Source organism: Harpia harpyja, chromosome 11 (genome assembly GCF_026419915.1).
Source record: "Harpia harpyja isolate bHarHar1 chromosome 11, bHarHar1 primary haplotype, whole genome shotgun sequence".
Lineage (NCBI taxonomy): Eukaryota > Metazoa > Chordata > Aves > Accipitriformes > Accipitridae > Harpia > Harpia harpyja.
The window spans coordinates 18,666,651-18,687,223 of record NC_068950.1 but is presented as its reverse complement, the minus strand read 5'-3'; the positions used below and the strand labels follow the sequence as shown (position 1 = coordinate 18,687,223).

General features: G+C 37.4%; 2 protein-coding genes across 3 annotated transcripts in view; one reads left to right on the top strand and one right to left on the bottom strand.

Annotated features, from left to right (window-relative positions):
* The window catches only part of CDC73 (cell division cycle 73), a 126,356-nt gene that overhangs the window by 40,584 nt on the left and 65,199 nt on the right, over positions 1 to 20,573 (bottom strand). The window lies entirely within an intron of this gene.
* Positions 5,583 to 14,025, top strand: B3GALT2 (beta-1,3-galactosyltransferase 2). 2 transcript variants are annotated; one of them, XM_052800600.1, is made up of 3 exons: positions 5,583 to 6,192; positions 8,205 to 8,329; positions 11,124 to 14,025. In XM_052800600.1, the coding sequence occupies exon 3, from the start codon at positions 11,260 to 11,262 to the stop codon at positions 12,526 to 12,528; it is 1,269 nt and encodes a 422-aa protein (XP_052656560.1). In that variant the 5' UTR covers positions 5,583 to 6,192; positions 8,205 to 8,329; positions 11,124 to 11,259; the 3' UTR covers positions 12,529 to 14,025. The 2 variants fall into 2 exon arrangements, with proteins under 2 accessions (XP_052656560.1, XP_052656559.1); XM_052800599.1 differs by lacking the exon at positions 8,205 to 8,329 and having other exon boundaries at positions 5,584 to 6,192.

The following is a 20,573-nucleotide window of genomic DNA, read 5'->3' as shown; positions in this document are numbered from 1 at the left end:
ACTGCTGGCACTGGATTGTCAGTTCATCAGGGGAGAACTGCACAACCAAAAATACTGCACAATACCATTGAAATTATGTTGTCCATACGCTGGGAAAAAAAAAAATCTGCATTTAGCACTTGAGATCAGCAATAATTAGATGCAAAGCCTGGGGGAAGACATGAAAAATCGGAATACAGAAAAGAAAAAGCTGTGATAAAGCAAACAACACATTATTGAGGAAAGAAACGTGTCTGGACAGTAGTCCAATACACAAAATTTGCATAGCACACAAAACCAGAACAGAAACAAAGTAGACCAAAACCATTTTGTGCTTTGGCTTTTCAAATGAATTTTGAAGCACTCCAAACCTGTGTTCCTCAAAAGGAAGCTGTGATCAGAGAATGGATTGAATTCCAGTTGGATACCTAGAATGTCAGTTTACTTAATAAAAAAATATAAGCTTTAGAATTATGAAACCTCCCCTTGAAATGTTTCCTAAGGCAGACAGAATAAGAAGCACCCTCCTGACTTGAAAAGATCACTTGGTCTTTTCTCTCTCTCTCTCTCTCACAGCTTTGCAAAGTTACAGGATGTGCTTATATTCCTTATTGAATGATATAACAATTATCAACTACTCATTAGCAAACAAAAACATGCATGTTTCAGAATAACTGGAAACCTTTTCTAGTTCTATTAGCAATTTGGATTGATCTATATTGCTGCATTTCTGTTTTAAGACATTCAAAGATTAATGAATTCGCTAAGTTTATGGCTTGGGTGCAATTAGAATAGTGTGCAAAATCTTGACCATTTATAAAAAATTTAGCAAGTGTAAGCTGGATTTCTCAACTAGCTAAACAATGGTGGAAATCTGCTAAGGAAAATAAGGCGGGCAATACTGACACTCGTGGTCATTTCTAGACTGCTCTTTTTCACTCAAACATGCTTGTGATAGTTAAGAAACATGTTGGGATCACAAGGTAGCCAAGCAAATTACAAATATTGTACAACCCTGTCCTCTCCACTCTAAGTGACTTACAGAAGAAGTATTCTTTTTGAAGCAAAGAACAGAATGGCCACTGGCCATATACATAATAATTCTTAACACAGAAAATTAAATCTAAGCATTTATGACATGCTGTATTAACACATTTCCAGAAAAAAGTTTAAAAGCAAAAATAACCAACCTTGAAAATGTTGCCATTAATAATTTTGAACTGTCACTTGAAAGGTTTACAACACATTACAGCTGAAATAATAGTACAATTTTACTACAATAAAATGGAATAATCTTTGCAAAGTATTCATGGAGTATCCAGATAACACGGTCCGTATGGGAACATTCAGTTGACAGGTCTGATATGATGTACGTATTTAGTTTAACTTTCATGGGACCCATGGCCACCAGGCAGAAAACGACCAAGCAGTACACACCTGACTATCGCAACCACTCTAAATTGATTTGAGAAACTTCTGTTAATGGCATCAAGAGAACTTTATTTAACAGCTCAAACTTAGGGTCTGTTTTTTTAAAACCAGTTAGACAAGATTCTACTAATACTCTCCAAAAATGACATGTAGGAAGTTTAAGGTTTTTTGAAGAAAATATTCCAAACTTACACACCTTTGTTATGCGTAAGTACATTTTGCATAGTTCACAGTTGTCACATGCACAGGTTATTCTAAGTAGACATCTTTTCCAACTCCTTGCATCTGCTTCTAGCTTTGCAGAACTCACTAAACAGTCAAGCTTTCACTCGGCCACAGTAACTCTGTAGTGTTCCTTACTCACAAGCTGTACATCTTTACATCAGAGTAACTCCTTCTTAGTCTTAATAGATGGCAGCATTTCAAACACTAACATTGCAGCTTCTAATTTAAGATGTAACCATAGTAACATTACAGAACATATTACTCCTTGGATCAAGAATAAGCAGTCCACTGACCCCTTCACAGTGAGATTTAGCTGAAATAAAGCTCATTCCAACCTCCAGCCCAGCAAGATTACTCAAAACTTCAGGTCATATTTCCAGTACAAAGCAAGCTCTGCCCTCCTGAAATACCCAGAAACATACAGTATCACATAAAAGTAGTAAAGAAGAAAGTGCTATGAAAGAAAAGGAATTTCTTCCTGAAACTTTCATTCTCTAAAGCTAGACCAGTCACACTGAGATAGAAGGTAGTAGAAAAATCACTTTTCCTTACTTTTCTGTAAGATGAGCAAAGACCTGCTCATCCTTTAAAAGTAAAGAATGAATGAACAAAAGAAATTGTTCATTAAGCTTTAAGAATTCAATATTCAATTTGTTCACATGGCAAGATGACAAATTTTACACATATCACCAAGCAACAGCTCTGCCTGAACTTTAAAACTATGCACAAGTGATACGGTCATCTAACAAAAAGGCAAAGCTGATACCTGTTCCCTTCTAAGTTTACTTTAAAACAGATTATACGTAGAAAAAATGGCCCTTGGGATTTTTTTACCTTTAATATTTACTAATGAGTATTTACAGAAGAATAAAGACAGCTCTGCCCACCCCAATATGTAAACATACTACATAGAACTCACAAAAGTTCGGAGATACACTTCAGGTATAGCGAAGCAGTAGTAAATAAAGTGGAACACTATGGATTTTAATAACCATTCTCTTGGGATTTAGACTTGTTTCCTGAATACAATGTTTTGTGTCTTATCTGAAAATTCAAAAATCAGAGGCAGATTTACATGCTGGTTTCAAAAAAGACATTACTTGCTTCTATGTAAATCAATACAGGTGGGGTAAGTTAACTACATGAATATCTCACTTGATTTCCTACTCATAGCCCAGAATGCAGAAAACCGACAATACTCCTAACCAAACTGTCACATATTTGTAAACATAGAGCAACAGATTATATGAAGTTCTGTATATTTGTGATGGGTTAACCCTGGCTGGATGCCAGGTGCCCACCAGAGCCGCTCTATCACTCCCCCTTCTTAACTGGACAGGGGGAAGAAAATATAACAAAAGAGCTTGTGGGTCGAGATAAGGATAGGAGAGATCACTCACCAATTACCGTCACGGGCAAAACAGACTCAGTTTGGGGAAAAATTAACTTGATTTATTACAAATCAACCGGAGTAGGGTAATGAGAAATAAAACCAAATCTCAGAACACCTTCCCTCCACCCCTCCCTTCTTCCCGGGCACAACTTCACTCCCGGATTCTCTACCAACCCCCCAGCAGCACAGGGGGACGGGGATGGGGTTTACGGTCAGTTCATCTCACGTTATTTTCTGCCGCTTCATCCTCCTCAGGGGGAGGACTCATCACACTCTTCCCCTGCTCCAGCGTGGGGTCCCTCCCACAGGAGACAGTCCTCCACAAACTTCTCCAACGTGGGTCCTTCCCACAGGCTGCAGTTCTTCACGAACTGCTCCAGCATGGGTCCTTTCCACGGTGTGCAGTCCTTCAGGCACAGACTGCTCCAGCGTGGGCCCCCCATGGGGTCACAAGTCCTGCCAGAAAACCTGCTCCGTGGGCTCCTCTCTCCACAGATCCACTGGTCCTGCCAGGAGCCTACTCCAGCGCGGGGTTCCCACGGGGTCACAGCCTCCTTCGGGAACCCACCTGCTCCAGCGTGGGGTCCTGCACGGGCTGCAGGTGGATATCTGCTCCACCATGGACATCCATGGACTGCAGGGGGACAGCCTGCCTCACCATGGTCTTCACCACGGGCTGCAGGGGAATCTCTGCTCCTGTGCCTGGAGCATCTCCTCCCCCTCCTTCTTCACTGACCTTGGGGTCCACAGGGTTGTTTCTCTTACATGTTCTCACTCCTCTCTCCGGCTGCCGAAATACCGCCGTCCCAACTTTTTTCCTTCTTAAAAATGTTATCACAGAGGCGTTACCACTATCGCTGATTGGCTCGGCCTTGGCCGGCGGCGGGTCTGTCTTAGAGCCGGCTGGTATGGGCTCTCTCGAACACAGGGGAAGCTTCCAGCAGCTTCTTACAGAAGCCACCCCTGTAACCCCCCCCGCTACCAAAACCTTGCCACACAAACCCAATACAATATTATACAGGGTAAGGATAAGAAAGCTTTGTGTGTTTAAGTGGAAAATTCAGTAGACTGAGCACACATGCAATCTTTCAAAGCACTGATTCTCAGTTATTCATAGAAGTCCCAGAACAGTAAGTGGTGCTGGACATAGGTCTCTCCTCTCACTCCACCGCCTCGCTGATGCCCCCTCCATTTTTTAAATACAAAGTTTTTAGTGTGGAGGATACACAAGTCTTTACTGATATGCATGCTATATTTATAATTAATATTTTGGGAATATGCTCATGCTCCTAAAATATCCTCAAATAGAATCACAGGATTTGTGGAAATTGTCATTAGGATAGGAAATGCACACATTAAAAACAAGACTAGATTAATAGAGAAAGTTAGTGTACATAGGTGATTTGGTGAGGATATAAATCTGATTATGTTTCTAGTAAATTATCAGAATATGCATCTAGAATAGTAAAACACACTGACTGCCTGGGGAAGCCTCATTTGTAAGTAAAGGATGTATCTGCCCCCAACCCTACTAACCAGAGATACCATATGATAGAACAATTATATTTTCTTTATCCTTTGGCGAAAAAAAAACCCAAACCACCACACACCAAAACCAACTAAACAAAAAACCCCCAAAACCACAGAACACCTCCCCCCCCCCCCAAAAAAAACCAAACAAAAAACAATCTAAAGAGCTAGTCATTAACTTCTCAAAATAGCGTGGACAAACACAGTGACTAATAAATATTTGGGTAAGTCTGCTGGTAGCTTTCTATTTTCTGAGCTATATATTGTGATATTTTATTTATAACATATAGTAAATATAATAAGATGCTTCAACATAGAAGGGTGAGTCATTGAAAGGACAGAAATGAAAGGAACACAAGTTTCATTAGGACCAGAAAGACAAATTCTATAATATAGGTATGTCTGTAACAACAGACATTTTAGATCCATCAATAATTAAAATCAAGTGCCCCCGATTCTGCAATACCAGACTTCGACCTTTACCAAGGAAGAAAGCCATTATCAGCAGAAAGGCAGCTTAACAGCATGTGCTTATACATTAGTGTTGTCCAGCTTAATTGACTAACTTAAGATTACAAAAAGCAGCTTTTATAGAGTAAGCATATGTAAAGGAAGTATGAGCAAAGAAATACATTTCTATGTTTTCTTTGGCACAAAGGCACAAAAGATTTATACTTGAAGAGAGCCAAATGGGTTAAATCAAGCTTCGGTATTTAAATGCTTATAATTCCTTTGCACTGCAGAACAGCTTTTGGAATATGGGAATAGAACACCTAGTATTAAAAATCCCCTAGAGAATCATAAGTTGCAGTGTCAAGGAAAAGTGAAAACAATTTGAAAAAACCCTCAATCATTCATTTAATAATCATACAATTTTTATACTATTCACCTATCATTGTACTTGAACTGAGTATGTATCATTTATCAAATAGGAGCAAGAGCCTGTAAAGCTTTCTGACTGCCTTTGGATTTAGTCAAAATGAATGCAAACAATCACGTGGGATTCAGCCAAGCAATGACGTTAAATTCTGCTCTGTCAGAAGACAGCATCTGTCAAAGCCCACATTTAAACTGCTGCCTGCCTGTGCAGCAGCTGAAGAACTACGGAATGGATTTTATAGACCAGAATCCTCGGTTAAAACAGCTCAAAACCATTTCTATTCCTGCCTAGCAACAACGAAGGAAGGAATAGAGGGAAATCCTGTTAATGAAGGCAACTGAACCACTACGCGCTAGCACTCCCTGCTAACATTACCATTAGAAATATGGATACTGGGGAGAAGAGAACACAGCACTGCATTGTCCGACAAGGGAAACACCAGATGTAAAAGCTCCAATACATCGGCCGAGAACGCCAGACAGCCCCGATCAGAACAGAAACGGGAACTACTGTCCTTTTGTTTGAAGGATGAACAAAAAGTCCCAAGACAAGGACAACACTTATGAGCAAGGAAGGTAACACAGCAACGAGCAGACAGATGGACAGACTGGATACTGTGAAAAGCAATCGCAGGAAGCAGACTGTTGGGGGATGTGCGCATGTTCGATAGCATCTTTTTTGCTGGAGTGATGGCGTGCAAAAACTATTTTCTGTGGGTATAATCCTCGCACCATAAATGGCCTGACCAAGGAAGGTATGTCAAATCCTTGTGTGTGATATGCATTGCATTGTCTGTTACCTTTTCAGCCATTACAGATAATGATCATTACTAATTTGCAGAGCCCTGAGATAACAAGTCTCTGAATAGGGAGAAAGAATTCGAGCAGGTTTTCCTCTCCCACAGCACAATGTCACTACCTTTACACTTAATAAATGCATTGCTTACAGTCTGCACAAGGTTGGTGTGGCTGGAGAGGAGGGATTAAAGGGATAATGTAGCTACTGTAATAACTGCTTTTAACTGAGAAATTAAAAACTCAAACCCCTCCAATATAGAAAAAACAGTTAGAGATCCTTTTGAACTAGGTCAGAATTAATCTTTATCTGAAGTAATTTTAAAGCATTGGTAAAATGTCCATGGTGTGACACACTGAGAGCACTGAACCATCAAAACAGACCATGCAGTCAAATTACATTATCTTAAAAGTACCTTCAGACTTTCTTACACTTGCTTTTTGCCCCCCGAAACACAAGCAAAATGTCATCAGGTTAATATCAGCCAAGCATAAACTGGGAGCATGCAAAAGATTGGACATGATTTAAACCATCAGCTGTGCAATCAGGCACCACATTTTACATATAACATCAGGCTCCCCTGACATCCCAAAAGGAAACCTTCAAACACTATACACTCAAAATGGTGAGCACGTAACTTATCTCATGCCATCATTACAATTTCTGTTTAATATGAAAACACTGACTGTTTAACTTGGATTGTAAAATGACATTCCATTTAATTGCCATTCATTTCTATTTATTGTTGAAATTTAAATACTTCATCATTAGTGGCAAACAAACAAGATGAGTATTTGCAATACAAATTTAAGACCTAAATCTATAGGAATTTAATACACCACAGAAAGAAAGTGCTTATCTGCAGAATCTACCAATAAGCTATAACAAATCATTAAATGTCAATATAAATGTACTTTCTTTGCCCAAGGCAATGCTAACGTACAATAAAACAACTGCAACTGGAAAGAGTTCACATACCTAAGGATGCAGCATACAACGGTCACTGGTTTCAGATCACACTTAAGACATTTAGAAGATAAAATCACTTTCCAGAACTTTTAAAACAAACAAACAAACAAATCTACCCTCAAGCAATACTCCTGCAGAAACATGCCTAGCTATTGGTGTGACTTTGGTACCTGACATTTAAAAACCTCCACATCAAACCTCATCCCGAGTACTGTTTCGTGCAAAATATTAATGCAGTTTGTAAGTGACCTCAGGCACATTATCTGAGGCCTAATACGAAACTGCTGCTGCTATTTGTCAGAATACCGACTCAGGCTGCCTTTTGAACTCTTCCCTCTAATTAAAGAGTTTGCCCACACAGCTAATCAAAATATGAAAATCCAGGACGTGTGAATAGGAAGTCAAATGCTTCAATCTGCAAAGCTGTAATTATAGAGCAGAACTGAAAGTACAAGGAACCAAAACACCAGCAGAGGACAGACCACAAATAAAAATTCAAGAGGCATTCACAGTTTATCTATTTGGCATTTGATAATGCATCAGTGACTACAAAGTCAAGTGCCAAAAATGAAGCAGAATTACTATAAATCATATCTTCAAACTGCAGAGTTACACGCAACAACACACTTTCGGAGGACAAGGTGATTGCATAGAGACCTTTTGCTATACTTAGGTTTTCTTATCTACTGCCAATGGTTGGTGCCTGTTCATAAGCTTTCCGTGAAATGAAATTTTAAATATTTGGGCAAAAGCAGTAACGCTCTAACCCTAAATAAAGTGAGAGAAAATACTATTTTTATGACACTATTTGATGGTGTTTTTAATATATGTTGACAGTTGTTTACATTATTTTTAAACAATGCACCCTAGCACAGAGTATTTTTTCAAAGGTGCAATTGTTATTGCTGTATTTCAAATTCTTAATACCCACTGTGTGTTTTGGAATGTTTTACACCTGAATTACAAAGAAAATGAGATACAAAGTTACTTGGTTTTTTTCAGTCAATAGTTGTATGAAGCTGAGAAATAGATGTGGGTCCTTTCCCTATCCATACAATGCCTTTTTAAAGGGCAAACAGCCTGAAGATTTTCTAGGAAACTCCCACTTTGAAAAATCAAAGAAACATGTAAGTGAGAATGACTCTCTTTACATTTCTTATGATTGTAGTTCCATCCCTCACTGTAAAACTTATTTTAATATGCACAAAGTGAGCATGCAGCCTACAAAAAAGAAAAAGGGGTGGAGTGGGGAGGGGGGAATGTTCAGCCATTACAACTGCCTTTTCTGGGACACTTCCTCAGTGCATCATGGAAAGACAGCACCTGAAAACAGTCTTCAGTTTACGCAAATATTACATAACTTAAAATTCTCACTTTTGACTATTGCCATATGAAAGTAGGTGCACAACAAAACACTACCTGAATTAAAAATTAAACACAGAGTAGTAATGCAGTGCAGATTTGCTTAAGTATTTGCACCTAATGACTGCAGTTTTAGAAGTGGAACAATTCAGTGTGACAAAATTAATCTGAATTCTAGCCGTTACTTCACATTCGTGAAATTCTGGTTTTTACTTTCTTCCTAAACTGTATGCATGCAATGGAATGGTAATTAATCAAATATTCCCAGTGTTGCCCTCTAAACTGCTATCAAACAATTAATTTCCCTGAGATCTAGGGTACCCTTTGAAGTGGCATTTATGTTTGCTTATGCAGAGATATTCTTCCCAAATAGCTGAGTGTTCATTTAAAACTCACTGCATACTGCAGAGAAACTAAAAATTTTTAGTTTTGAGGACAGGCTTTTATTTTCAAAGCATGCAAAAGCAGGTGCAAGTGGTGAGATAACGTAAGTCTTCTACATTTGGGGCTTATTTTCTTTTACATAAGGATAATGTCTGAGTTAAACCAGCATAAAAAGAGTAGTGTGGAATTTCAGGTTAGTTCTCGAGCTACATAGTTTAGATACACGCGTTTAACAGCTGCAGATTGGAAAATAATTTTTAGAAAGACAGCTCCGTCTCCATAAGCGGCATCAGTCCCAAGCACTTTAAAAAAATAAAATAAAATCAGAAATACTTTCAGGGAGCTTGAAAACAAAAATTCATGAATGCTGTGTAACAGCACAACGACAGGGAAGAGCTTACTAGATCACTAGGCAAATATTTTGCTATTTCAGAAAGAGAATTAAGGAGCAGTGTCACCTCTTCAGATACATTTACATTGTCACAGACCACAGTGAAAATCCCCACTTACTTGCTCCTCCTGGTGGAGGTTAGCTGGAGAGACCATTCCAACTCCGTAAAATACTACCTCCCCCTTGCTTCCAAATAACTGCGAATGAGGCATCTTCTGCATACACGCTATTTTGTTTATATATAAACTGACATACAGTAATTAAAATAAAGCTCGGTTACACGTCTCTCCCTACCCTTTTGAAACACAAATTTTCCCTTACATGAACCAGGCAGACTGAATGTTAAGTCACACACATACAATTTAATAATATATTATTCAACTGCCATCTCATCTTAAATTACTTCCTTACAATGTAAAATCCTGTAATTTCCCATATAACATGTCACTTAGTTTTTTAATGCCGAAATTAATCCAAATATTGGTTTTAGAAGATAGCAAAGCAATTAATAAATTACACATCTATATTAGAAATAGCGTTTTCTATGGACTCTTGTTCAGCTGTCATCCTTTTTCCTACACAAAACCCTAGGGCCCAGAAATAAATTAGAGCAAATTGGAAATCACAAACGAATTGCTACTGTGCAGTGAAAGGTTCATTTACAAGATGATGTGATCAGCTTTTAATATGCAGCATCATGAAGCTGCCATATTGACTGCTCTTGAATATGAAAAAATTTTAAAAGAAAATGAAGCACAGACTACTTTGGCACTTTTTCCTACAGTTCCAGCTGCTGGTAACAATACTTGAAGTTTCTGTATGATAACGGAAGTACAGTAGTTACATATACATTTACAGAGAAAAAAAACAAACCCCAAAATCATGTTCATCAGATAGCTTGCCACAAACTTAGTGCTGTGCAATTTTACTTCCAGTTAATATCAACATTTACCCCAGATCTCTGCCTACTAAAAATCAACAGCTTCATTTTAATTCAGCTGCATATCGGCCTGGCACAACAGCCAAGTGTTCCATTCAATATTTTCCTTGATTGTGGAGTAGAAGGTTGAAGGTGCTGGAAAGGTAACCAAAAATGTTATCCTGCGTTACCATCTGAGGGCTGTGCAGTGAGGTTACCAGACCCTGAAAATTAATTTTGACAGGTGCATCTTCTCATTGACTTTCTGAACACAGTCAGGGCCGGTGGAAACACGCCAAGCAGTGTACTGTGACTAACCCAACTCTGCCATAATCAACCTTGCGCCGTCTGTCCCACCACCAATACATGACCATTTTACAAAAAGGGTTTTTAAATTGTGAGCCGTACTAGCCTCTGCATGTCAAATCAATTTTAATTAATGACAATAAACCTTCCATCTGGTATCAAGGCCTTTTCATTCAGTCTCTCAAACACAGTACAAGTATTTCACAGTCAGTATACATGAAGCTATTTATGTCTACTTCACACTTGTTCTGCTAACATGATCAATTTTTTTTTTTTTTTCCCTTTTTATCTTTGCTACCCAGGACATCTGTGAAAACTTTTACCATGAAAAAAGCATTTTTGAAAGCTAACAAATCCAGTCAACTTTAATCATAAAACAAGGTTGGCTTTTAACATAAATCAAACCTTGGTTATATTAACATGGGCTATTTTTAAAAAAAAAAAAACAAACAACCTTACCTCGATTTTATGTTTGTATCTAGTTTTTCATTGTAACCTTTTATATTACGAGTGCATAAAATGAAAGATTTCTGATTTTCTTTTTTTAAAATCTTTGCAGAGTGAGCCATTTGCAGACAATTACTCAACATGAGCAAAAGAAAATGAATACCAAAGAATAGCAGTGGATTAAAAAACGATCGGAAAAGCTTTTTGCTTGGCCATTGTCTCATATCCCATCATTGGATTCTTACAACATGCTTCAGTGGAGAAGGCGACACTGCTGCTTTGCAAAGATGACCTGGAATACCAAAAGGTCTCTGTTTCGCACCCATCTCATTGGCCTGATCTCTCTTGTATTTCTTTTTGCTATGTTTCTGTTCTTTAATCATCACGACTGGCTGCCAGGCAGGGCTGGGTTCAAAGAAAATCCCATGGCTTACACTATACGAGGATTTAGATCTACAAAAAGCGAGACAAACCACAGCTCTATAAGGAACGTGTGGAAAGACACCGTACCTCAGACGCTCAGGCCTCAAACTGTCACCAACTCCAACAACACGGATCTGTCACCACAAGGAGTAACTGGTTTGGAAAATACCCTCAGTGCCAATGGAAGTATTTACAACAAGAAAGGTACTGGGCATCCGACTTCATATCATTTCAAATACATCATCAATGAGCCTGAGAAGTGCCAGGAGAAGACCCCTTTTCTAATATTGCTCATAGCTGCAGAGCCAGGCCAGGTAGAAGCTAGACAAGCTATTCGACAAACTTGGGGTAACGAAAGCCTGACACCTGGCATCCAGATTGTTCGTATTTTTTTGCTGGGGTTAAGCATCAAGATAAATGGATACCTCCAGCGTACCATACTAGAGGAAAGCAGACAGTACCATGACATCATTCAACAAGAGTACTTAGACACCTACTATAATTTAACCATTAAAACTCTGATGGGAATGAACTGGGTTGCATCTTACTGTCCACATGTTCCGTATGTTATGAAAACTGACAGTGATATGTTTGTCAATACTGAATATTTAATACACAAGCTTCTGAAACCAGAACTTCCTCCAAGGCACAAGTATTTTACAGGTTATTTAATGAGAGGTTATGCACCTAACAGGAACAAGGATAGTAAGTGGTATATGCCACCTGATTTGTATCCAAGTGAACGTTATCCTGTATTCTGCTCTGGAACTGGTTATGTTTTTTCTGGAGATTTAGCAGAAAAAATCTTTAAAGTCTCCTTAAGCATCAGACGTTTACATTTAGAGGATGTATATGTGGGGATCTGTCTTGCCAAGCTGCGAATTGACCCTATGCCTCCGCCCAATGAGTTTGTCTTCAATCACTGGCGAGTTTCTTACTCCAGCTGTAAATATAGCCACCTAATTACCTCCCATCAGTTCCAACCTAGTGAACTGATCAAATACTGGAACCACTTACAACAAAATAAGCACAATGCCTGTGCCAATGCAGCAAAAGAAAAAGCAGGCAAGTATCGCCATCGTAAACTGCACTAGAAGGACAACGCTCCCTCTGTCAAATGTACTCCATGTGCAATTTGTAAATACCGCTGAACGCATGTACAGTGAAAATGGATGAGCTTAATGGGACAGCCTTTAGTTGATCCCCATCACATAGTGGAGTCTGAAAATTATTTTTTTAAGTTAAAAAAAGTATAGCTCTTGATAACACTACTACTATGAAACTATAACCAAAAGGTTTTCCCAGCAAATTTGAGGAAAAAAGAAGAGGGTATATAGGGATTTTTGTGTTAATGTGCAATAATAAGCATGCACACTTTGGTGGTACAATTGCTGATTTATGTGCCAATAAAATATAATTGAGCATATATTCCACACTAAAATTTTATTTTTAAAAACACATTCATAGCTCTAGTTCTCTTCAATATAATGACTTCTTGTTATCTAGAATTGCTATAAAATGAAAAATTAAAAACTAAGGAAATGCACAAAGGGCAGATCAGTTTTACCTTCAAATACCACAGTAAATTATTATATGCTTCTTTTAATGTACAATACATACAGCAATGTCACATTTACAATCTAGTAAGACACTACCAATGAACTCTAACACACTGGGAAAGTATGCCCTTAAAGTAGGTCCATTTTTTTGAAGATTACTTATTAATAGTTAGGAAGGAAGGATAAATGAAATGAAATTTCAGAACACTGCCACTTTGTACATTACCTTCAGAAATGCAAGTGATGTTCTAGATTCAACTAGATTCTCCTCAAAAAGCTGACTAAAAGTTACTTAATACCCTAGAAGTCATAGGGCGAGGTCCTAAAATCTGGTGCCATGTAACATTCATCTTGGTATCTTTGTGCAAATTCATTGAATCTGCTATTGATTTCCTTACATAACTTTAAGGTAACTCAAAGGCTGATCAGAAATGCAAAACGGAACTTCAAGTCTTTCACCGTAGTCTCAAAAGTGTTTCATTTTGTGGAAAGAGGGAGAAAACTAACCAAATCTTTGTTGATTTTACTCTTTCCTGCCTGCCAAAAAAAAAAAAAAGAAAAAAGAAAAAAGAAAAAAAAAGATCAGTCAAGTGAAAACAGGTCTGCTAGAGAAAATTAAGCCACACACCTTACGTTATAGGTGGGGAAGACTATAAGGTCATAATAAGACTGAGAGCTCCAGATAGCAATATGGGCAAGAACAAAATCTAAGCAATTTTAAAAATTAAAGCCACAACATGTACCATTGAAAATAAATTGTGAGAAGTAGGTTCAATCTATTTACAGGTTTCCAGTTTTCTAACAAACAGAACTTTTAAAGCTTATTTTCCAACAGAGTTACAGCAGAGTTATATCAGATTCAGGTTATTACTGTTTTGTCACAGTGCCAGGGTAAGCAATACCCACCTCTGATTTAGCAGCAAACAATGGAACTGTGATTAGTTTTCTGTTTGACTGGGACTTTTTAATTGGACAAAATACAAATATTTGATGTACTTTTATTATTTAATAAAATTGATTATATTTATGGTCTTCAGACTTCACTTTTTATGGGAAAGCTGCTCAGGATGAAATACATTTTTAGCTTTAGCATTACTTGACTTTTCTAGTGTTCCCTAGCTCTTAAAGCCTAGTTTTCATACCATGCACAATACAGAGATCACAGCAGGGTTTTTTTTCCTTTGTAATGAAAAGACAAATCATATTACTGAGCACTCTCAGCAGCCCTAAGGCTGTCTGTATGCAGGAACTCACACACACGAACAGAGCGTATTGCACTGGACTAGCCCTCTGAAGAAATTCTAGCAGCTCCTATTGAAGAAGGGTATGGAAATTTGCTTGTCACCAGTTTTTTGGTGATCCTCCACGAAGCTTTGTCATCTGCTGTATTTGAGGTATGATAATTATACACCTGTGCATTTCCAAGATACCTCAAATTGTAGAAGTGTCTGTTTCTGGGGAAAGTAAATGTGTGTAAAAACATTAAATCTCTGCAGAAAAGATTTCTTGAACTAGATTGAAAGTGCATCCACCTAGTTTATGTGATGACTATTGGCATTCATGTGACACAGATGCAAGCTGCATTAGAAAAAGTCTTTGGGAGCATTCTTTCAACACCCGTCTGTAGTTTTCTTCGCACTCAGTCTGCCTGCTTCCTTCCAGCTAATGCAGGCCACAGTTAATATTACAGCTGAAAGCCACCTGGCTTAAGTTAACTATATGCAAGCTTTACATAATAATGCGAGCTTTAGACAACTGGAATGTGTTGAACGCCAGCTACTACTCAAGGGTATTCAGTTCTGGAAGATGTACAATCCCCTAAGTGGCCTCTCCCCAGGTAATGCTGGCCAAGAACATAGTCCATCCTCTTAGAAAGGACTTCAACACTGTTCCCTGCCTTCAGCACTTTCAAGCTAGATTGTAATGTACTCTACTTGGATTGTACCAACTCTGGCTAGTTCAAAATGTTGTTACTGGCTTCTGGGTATAGTCCAAGAGGTTAATAACTAAACGTTAAATAGTTTGGCACTTGAATCAAAGTTTGGCAGCCAAACAACCTCTCGGGTACTCCACTTTGGAGGTCATGCATGATGCCGATCTGCTGGAGCTTGACAATGCCTATGAGTTCAGTATATCAAACTTCTTGCTAGCCAAAATACTAGTGAGGAGTACAAGACGTTAAATTAAAAAAACCCCAACACTTTTAATGTCCTTTTAAGGATCCAACATAATTTTTGAAAAATTTGTGTTAAAGTTTGGGTGTAAGTTGAAACTACCCTATAAATATATTTGAATCATTATCAAGACAGCCAAAGGCTACTTAAATCATTTATATCCAAGTACTGTTTTCTTGCACAGTTCGTTACAAAGCTTTCAGAAGCAGGAGGGACAGCTTGTATGATGAAATATGCAATTATGGAATGAAATATCTACATTCCATTCTCCAAATGTTTTTACTGTTTTCTAGCTTGTGTTTAAGCTATTTGCTTACTCTACTGGAATAAAAAAACAGATCATGTTAAAAATAGTGCAATCATGATTTATATCACTAAAGTCTTTGACAAGTTCTCTCACTTCCTTTACCTATAAAGCAAGACAAAAAAATGCATTTTCACTAGCAATTGGATACAAGCTTGTATCTAAAAGTCTAACATGTCCGCAATGCAGAAAAAAAAAAAAAAAAAAGGATATAACTAGTTTACTCATTGAGGTATAGAAGTTTGTATATTTGCTGTAAATATTTTTACTTCTCTGTGTGTCTACTTCAGGTTGAAAACAAACAAAAAGTCATGACTCAAAACTTACTATAGAAAAAAATGCAACATCATCAATGCCATCATTATGGCAAAAAAAAAAATCTTATAAAAGTGAAGCACACATTGATACTAAATAACCAAAATGAAGTCCTATAAAAATTGTAATGTGCCAACAACAGAACTGTTCCTTTCACATCTCCAATTAAATCAGTAATGTGGGTTATTTGCAGATCACACATCAACAGATTTGAGCATGGAAAATGCACAACTACAGGTTTGAGTGTGATGCAACTGATCCTACCCCCAGCCATTGACAGATATTTCATGGGTAAAGTTCACGATCTGTTCTAGTCTGAAGAAAGTTACAGGTAAAGGTACTTCCAAGCCTCAGTAGTTAGTCTGAGGGAAAATTCAGTGTCCATTAAGATCTTCACTTAAATGTTATAAATTATTTTTATGTCCTATAAATTTAAAATTATAGTATGGCAGTGATCTAGAAGAGATGAGACAGAGTGGCTTTCAGGTTAACCTTAATAGAATAGTAATTTAAAATTTGCTTTTCTTTGCAATGCAGTAATATAAAATGTGTCAGTCCATATTTACAAAATATTTTCAGAATATATTAACATGTTAAGACATGCATTAATGATCTCAAAATCCATGCTAAATCAGGCAGTGGAGGAGAGGGAAGCACGTAGAAGCCATTACTTTAGAGTGCCCCCCCCATCCCTAATAATTTTCCTGACAGGTTAACACAATCCCCAATCATACTTCAATCTAAAATACCTACATAATCCCACTAAAATCTTATCTCTTAAATGAATACTCATTGCAACGTGTGAAAACTTCCTAGGAGGAGATGAAAGGGAGAAGGAAGATGCTAATATAGAAGCTACTACTTCTTACATCTGTGCCATTAGCAAGAACAGGCTTGTAACTCATTTGCAACAGCATCAGTAGTTGTTTACATATTTTTCCAATTTTAAACCCCATTTCTCAATCCCTATTTTATGCTGTCAAATAACATGAATAAATAAATATTGAACAATTACTTAATTACACTACGATAACCACACCTATCAAATTTTAAGAGCATTATCATCCTTTTAATTTCAGATTGTTCTTCCAAAACAGCATGCGATTCGGGTGGCACGCAGTCTCACCCTGGCTGACCACAGTAATTTCAGACTACAGACCATACCTAATAGACATGGTATTTGCTGTATTACTACAGATTACATCTCTAGCCTATCCAGTCCCTCCTCCCTTCTCCAGCTCTGCTTCACAAGACCCAGACACTCTGCGAAGGGAGCACGGGGGGAAGGAGGGAGGCAGGGAAGCTGCACTGCCAGCTATGCAATGCTGCACTGTGAAAATGTAGGTCAGAAAGGAGAGCACATTGTCTTTGCTTTGTACCCACGGCAAGAGTGAAGTCAAAGGCTTTCTGGGGCGGGAGGCTGGGGGAGGGTTGTGGAGAACAACTTTCTTACAGCAGGTCAGTTAAAAAAGCTCTTGAATGTCAGAAACCCGAAGAGTGAAACTAAAAATGCAGCAGCTGATCAACACCACACAAGTTAAAAAAAAAAAAAAACAAAAAAAAAACCCCCAGAGCAGGCTTAGTGATAAGGGAAAGCATTAAAAGCAAGGCCAAATTAGAAAGCAGGTTCTGAATTTCTAGTGGGAAGTGTTTGCACTTCACCCCTTCTGGAGAAAATACAAATCTATTAGGTAAATCCATTCTTCTAACAAAATTTTTAGTTTGTGATTACACTGCATGCTTTTTATTATGGTCTGAACCAAAGTAATTATAAGACATGACACAATGGCATGAACAGCAGGTCAGTTACTCCACAGAGAGTATTCTACATACAGGACTGTTGGGGCACAGTCAAGCCAAAAGCAAAGCAAACTAGATCACTTGTATCTAGAATTTACATTACATTTTCAAAGAAAGAGTTAATTCCAGTCTTCATTTGTCCCTGGTTAACTCAAAAGAAATCTAGCCTGGTACAGTATGGTACCCTTCCTTTCACAGTGCAATGACTACAAAGGAATTTAGCTGAACATGGGATACGGATGAAAACTATCATGTTGCCATTCTGATATTACCATGGCAACAATTACAAAAGCTCTCTTAAGCATTTAAATCTGGCAGTTTTCATGATAACACTAACCAGATGACAGTAATGGTGCATTTTGGTTCATAAGCTAACTGCTGTGTAACTCAAACCACAGGGTACGAACCATTGCCTCTGCTTTTCTCAAGACTATGCTTGTGGTCAAAACATTCTGACCGAGACAGTAACCTTGAATTACTACTCTCAAAAAAAAAAAAAAAAAAATCCTTTCAGCACAGGGAATATTCATGGCTTAAAGCTTTATGTACTCTCAAAGGTTTCCATCTGAATGCTTAAGTTGTGCACAGTTGGTGTACAGGGTGGAAAAGTCAAGACTGCTAAAATCTTTGACAGGATTTTTCTCAAAGGGCTTTCATTTGCCTGAGAAGGCTTGAGAGAAGAATACACTTTTTAAAGAGTGAATTGAATTGCTGCTGGTATCTTCCAGGTATCATTTGCCTGAGAGAGGAGGAGGAGGACATCAGTGTTTTTCTACAACCTTTATCAGTTTGTAACCAATATACACTTTTTAAAAATAAGAAAACACTGCAAGCTGCTTTACCTCACTGGAGGCCAAAATGTACTGAAGAATATACAACTGTGCCCCTGAGGACAAGTGCATCAGAACAAGCGCATCCATTCCCTTTTAGCCCATTTAGCTTTATCTAATATTAATTGACATTTTGACTGTTTAATATGAATATTTGGTGAACCACTCACTCTGATCTCCCAGACGCTCAGTGTGGGCATAATGGAGAAGTCTTTCTTTACCTCATTAGAAAGCAAAGTGTGTGAAACACGTTTCTCATCCTAACATTTTAAGGATACCAGCTTTGATGTTGTCTTACAATTAATTCAACTGAAAAAGATGACGAAACTGAGAACAGTGTGAAATCCTTAAAGGTTTAAAATTTCCCAAGATGACAAAAATCAGACTAGAGGAAATAGCCATGCTTGCAAGGATGCAAGAGAATGATCTTTTCAACATAAAACAGACCTGAAAAAGTTAAGTATTCCCAGTTCTTTCCCTTTTATGACTTTTTAAAGTTTTGTATTAAAATAAAAACATCCACACCATCATAAAAACACCAAATCCCTCCACTCTTGAAAAACCACAACCCCACCACATCTTCTCTTGTGGAAATGCCAAGCGTTCCCACATCTCAGTAAGCTCAAAGTTTAAAATGAGAAAAACCAACTGTCACAAGAAATCCTTTGTTATTAAAATACCAAACAAGTCACCAAGGAAAAAAAAACTTGTTCGCTGTCTTTACTAAATATTTAACATATCCTGCATTTAAATGAGCTGAGGTCTAAGAAATATTTTGAGAATAAGAGAGAGATTCCAGGTTTCATTCAGGATTTCTATGACACTGTTGTCGCTTCCAAAAGAAGCATGAATTTAGTATACAAAAAAAAATCTAGATCATTATTTAAGCCTGTTGTGCCGCAACATATAGGTTGATGCAAGATGATAAAACAAAAATGAAACAGTGGAAAACACCATCTGTGACTCAGTCAAAAATTTAGTACTGCCACTTAACGCAAATGCCAGTCTTTTTATAGGCATTCCTCCAAAGTCCACCTAGGCATTGATTTTTGTAGACATAAAAATTCAACTCAATTATCCAGCCTTCTGAACCAAGAAAATAACCAATTTCCCATTGTATCATCTTTGAATAATTTAAAGTATTGTATTTTATTGATTGTTTTTTTATGTAGAAAAGAGTAACATTTTTATGTCCCAATAATTTAAAGAAACAAGATTGAAATTCAGAGGTACTCTTAACGTTACTTAAGACTCTAAAATAAAAGTAAATATCATATACATACCTGAGGGGACAACTAACACATCTGTTCCTCAAAAAGCGAATTGCAAAGCTTATGCTGTAAGCACACTGAGGTATACCAAAGGGGAAAACAAAACAAAACAAAACCCAACAAACCCACAGAAACCACACTGTTCCTATATAAATGTATCTTCAACAGAAAAGTATTTTCAATAATGCCTCTATTAATGTAATGAGAAAATTGTGTCTTTCAAATCTGAAATGATTTTTAGAAGTTGATGCAGATTACTTCTATAATTTCACCAAATTTGAGATGCTTTATTTATTTTTGAAGTTAACCACATTACTTTAAAAAAGCTAATCTTTCTCCCGAATTCTCAAAATGGTAAAAAAAAAAATATTTAGCAGAAGAATGATAATCACAATTCTTTTACTGTATAAAAATTATAAATTATTCAGACTTAAAAGCCATAGTTACTACTTCATACTATCCAGCTGTGAATTATCCTGTTTTTAGAAGTAGGCAAGTTTGCTTGCTACATCCAGCAAAGGTATGATTTTCTTTCTAATCAGAATTCAGTTGAGAAATGGATGCTGCAAACAAGATATCTAACTTTCATTACAGTTAATAAAGGAATGACAGCCTTCTGCCGATAATCTGGGGGCTTTAAGCCTCAGTAAAATATAATGCTGTCATATTTATTAAAAAAATGCACTGTCTGGGTCCCTCAAACATTTTTTAACTTTTTCCTTTCCACCATTTCCTCATTTTCTACTAGTAGAAGTTAAACAGTTCAAATGATTTATCATCCAAATTTCATGCTAGCAGAGTGGAATGGGAAAACTAGAATAAAGTACACAATTACATTTCTTCCCTACCCCTCCTCCTATTCATCAAAAAACTTTACACACATGAA

Bases quoted from the DNA above. Each gene is read 5' to 3' on its own strand.
- B3GALT2 (XM_052800600.1), top strand. From the start codon at position 11,260: ATGCTTCAGTGGAGAAGGCGACACTGCTGCTTTGCAAAGATGACCTGG.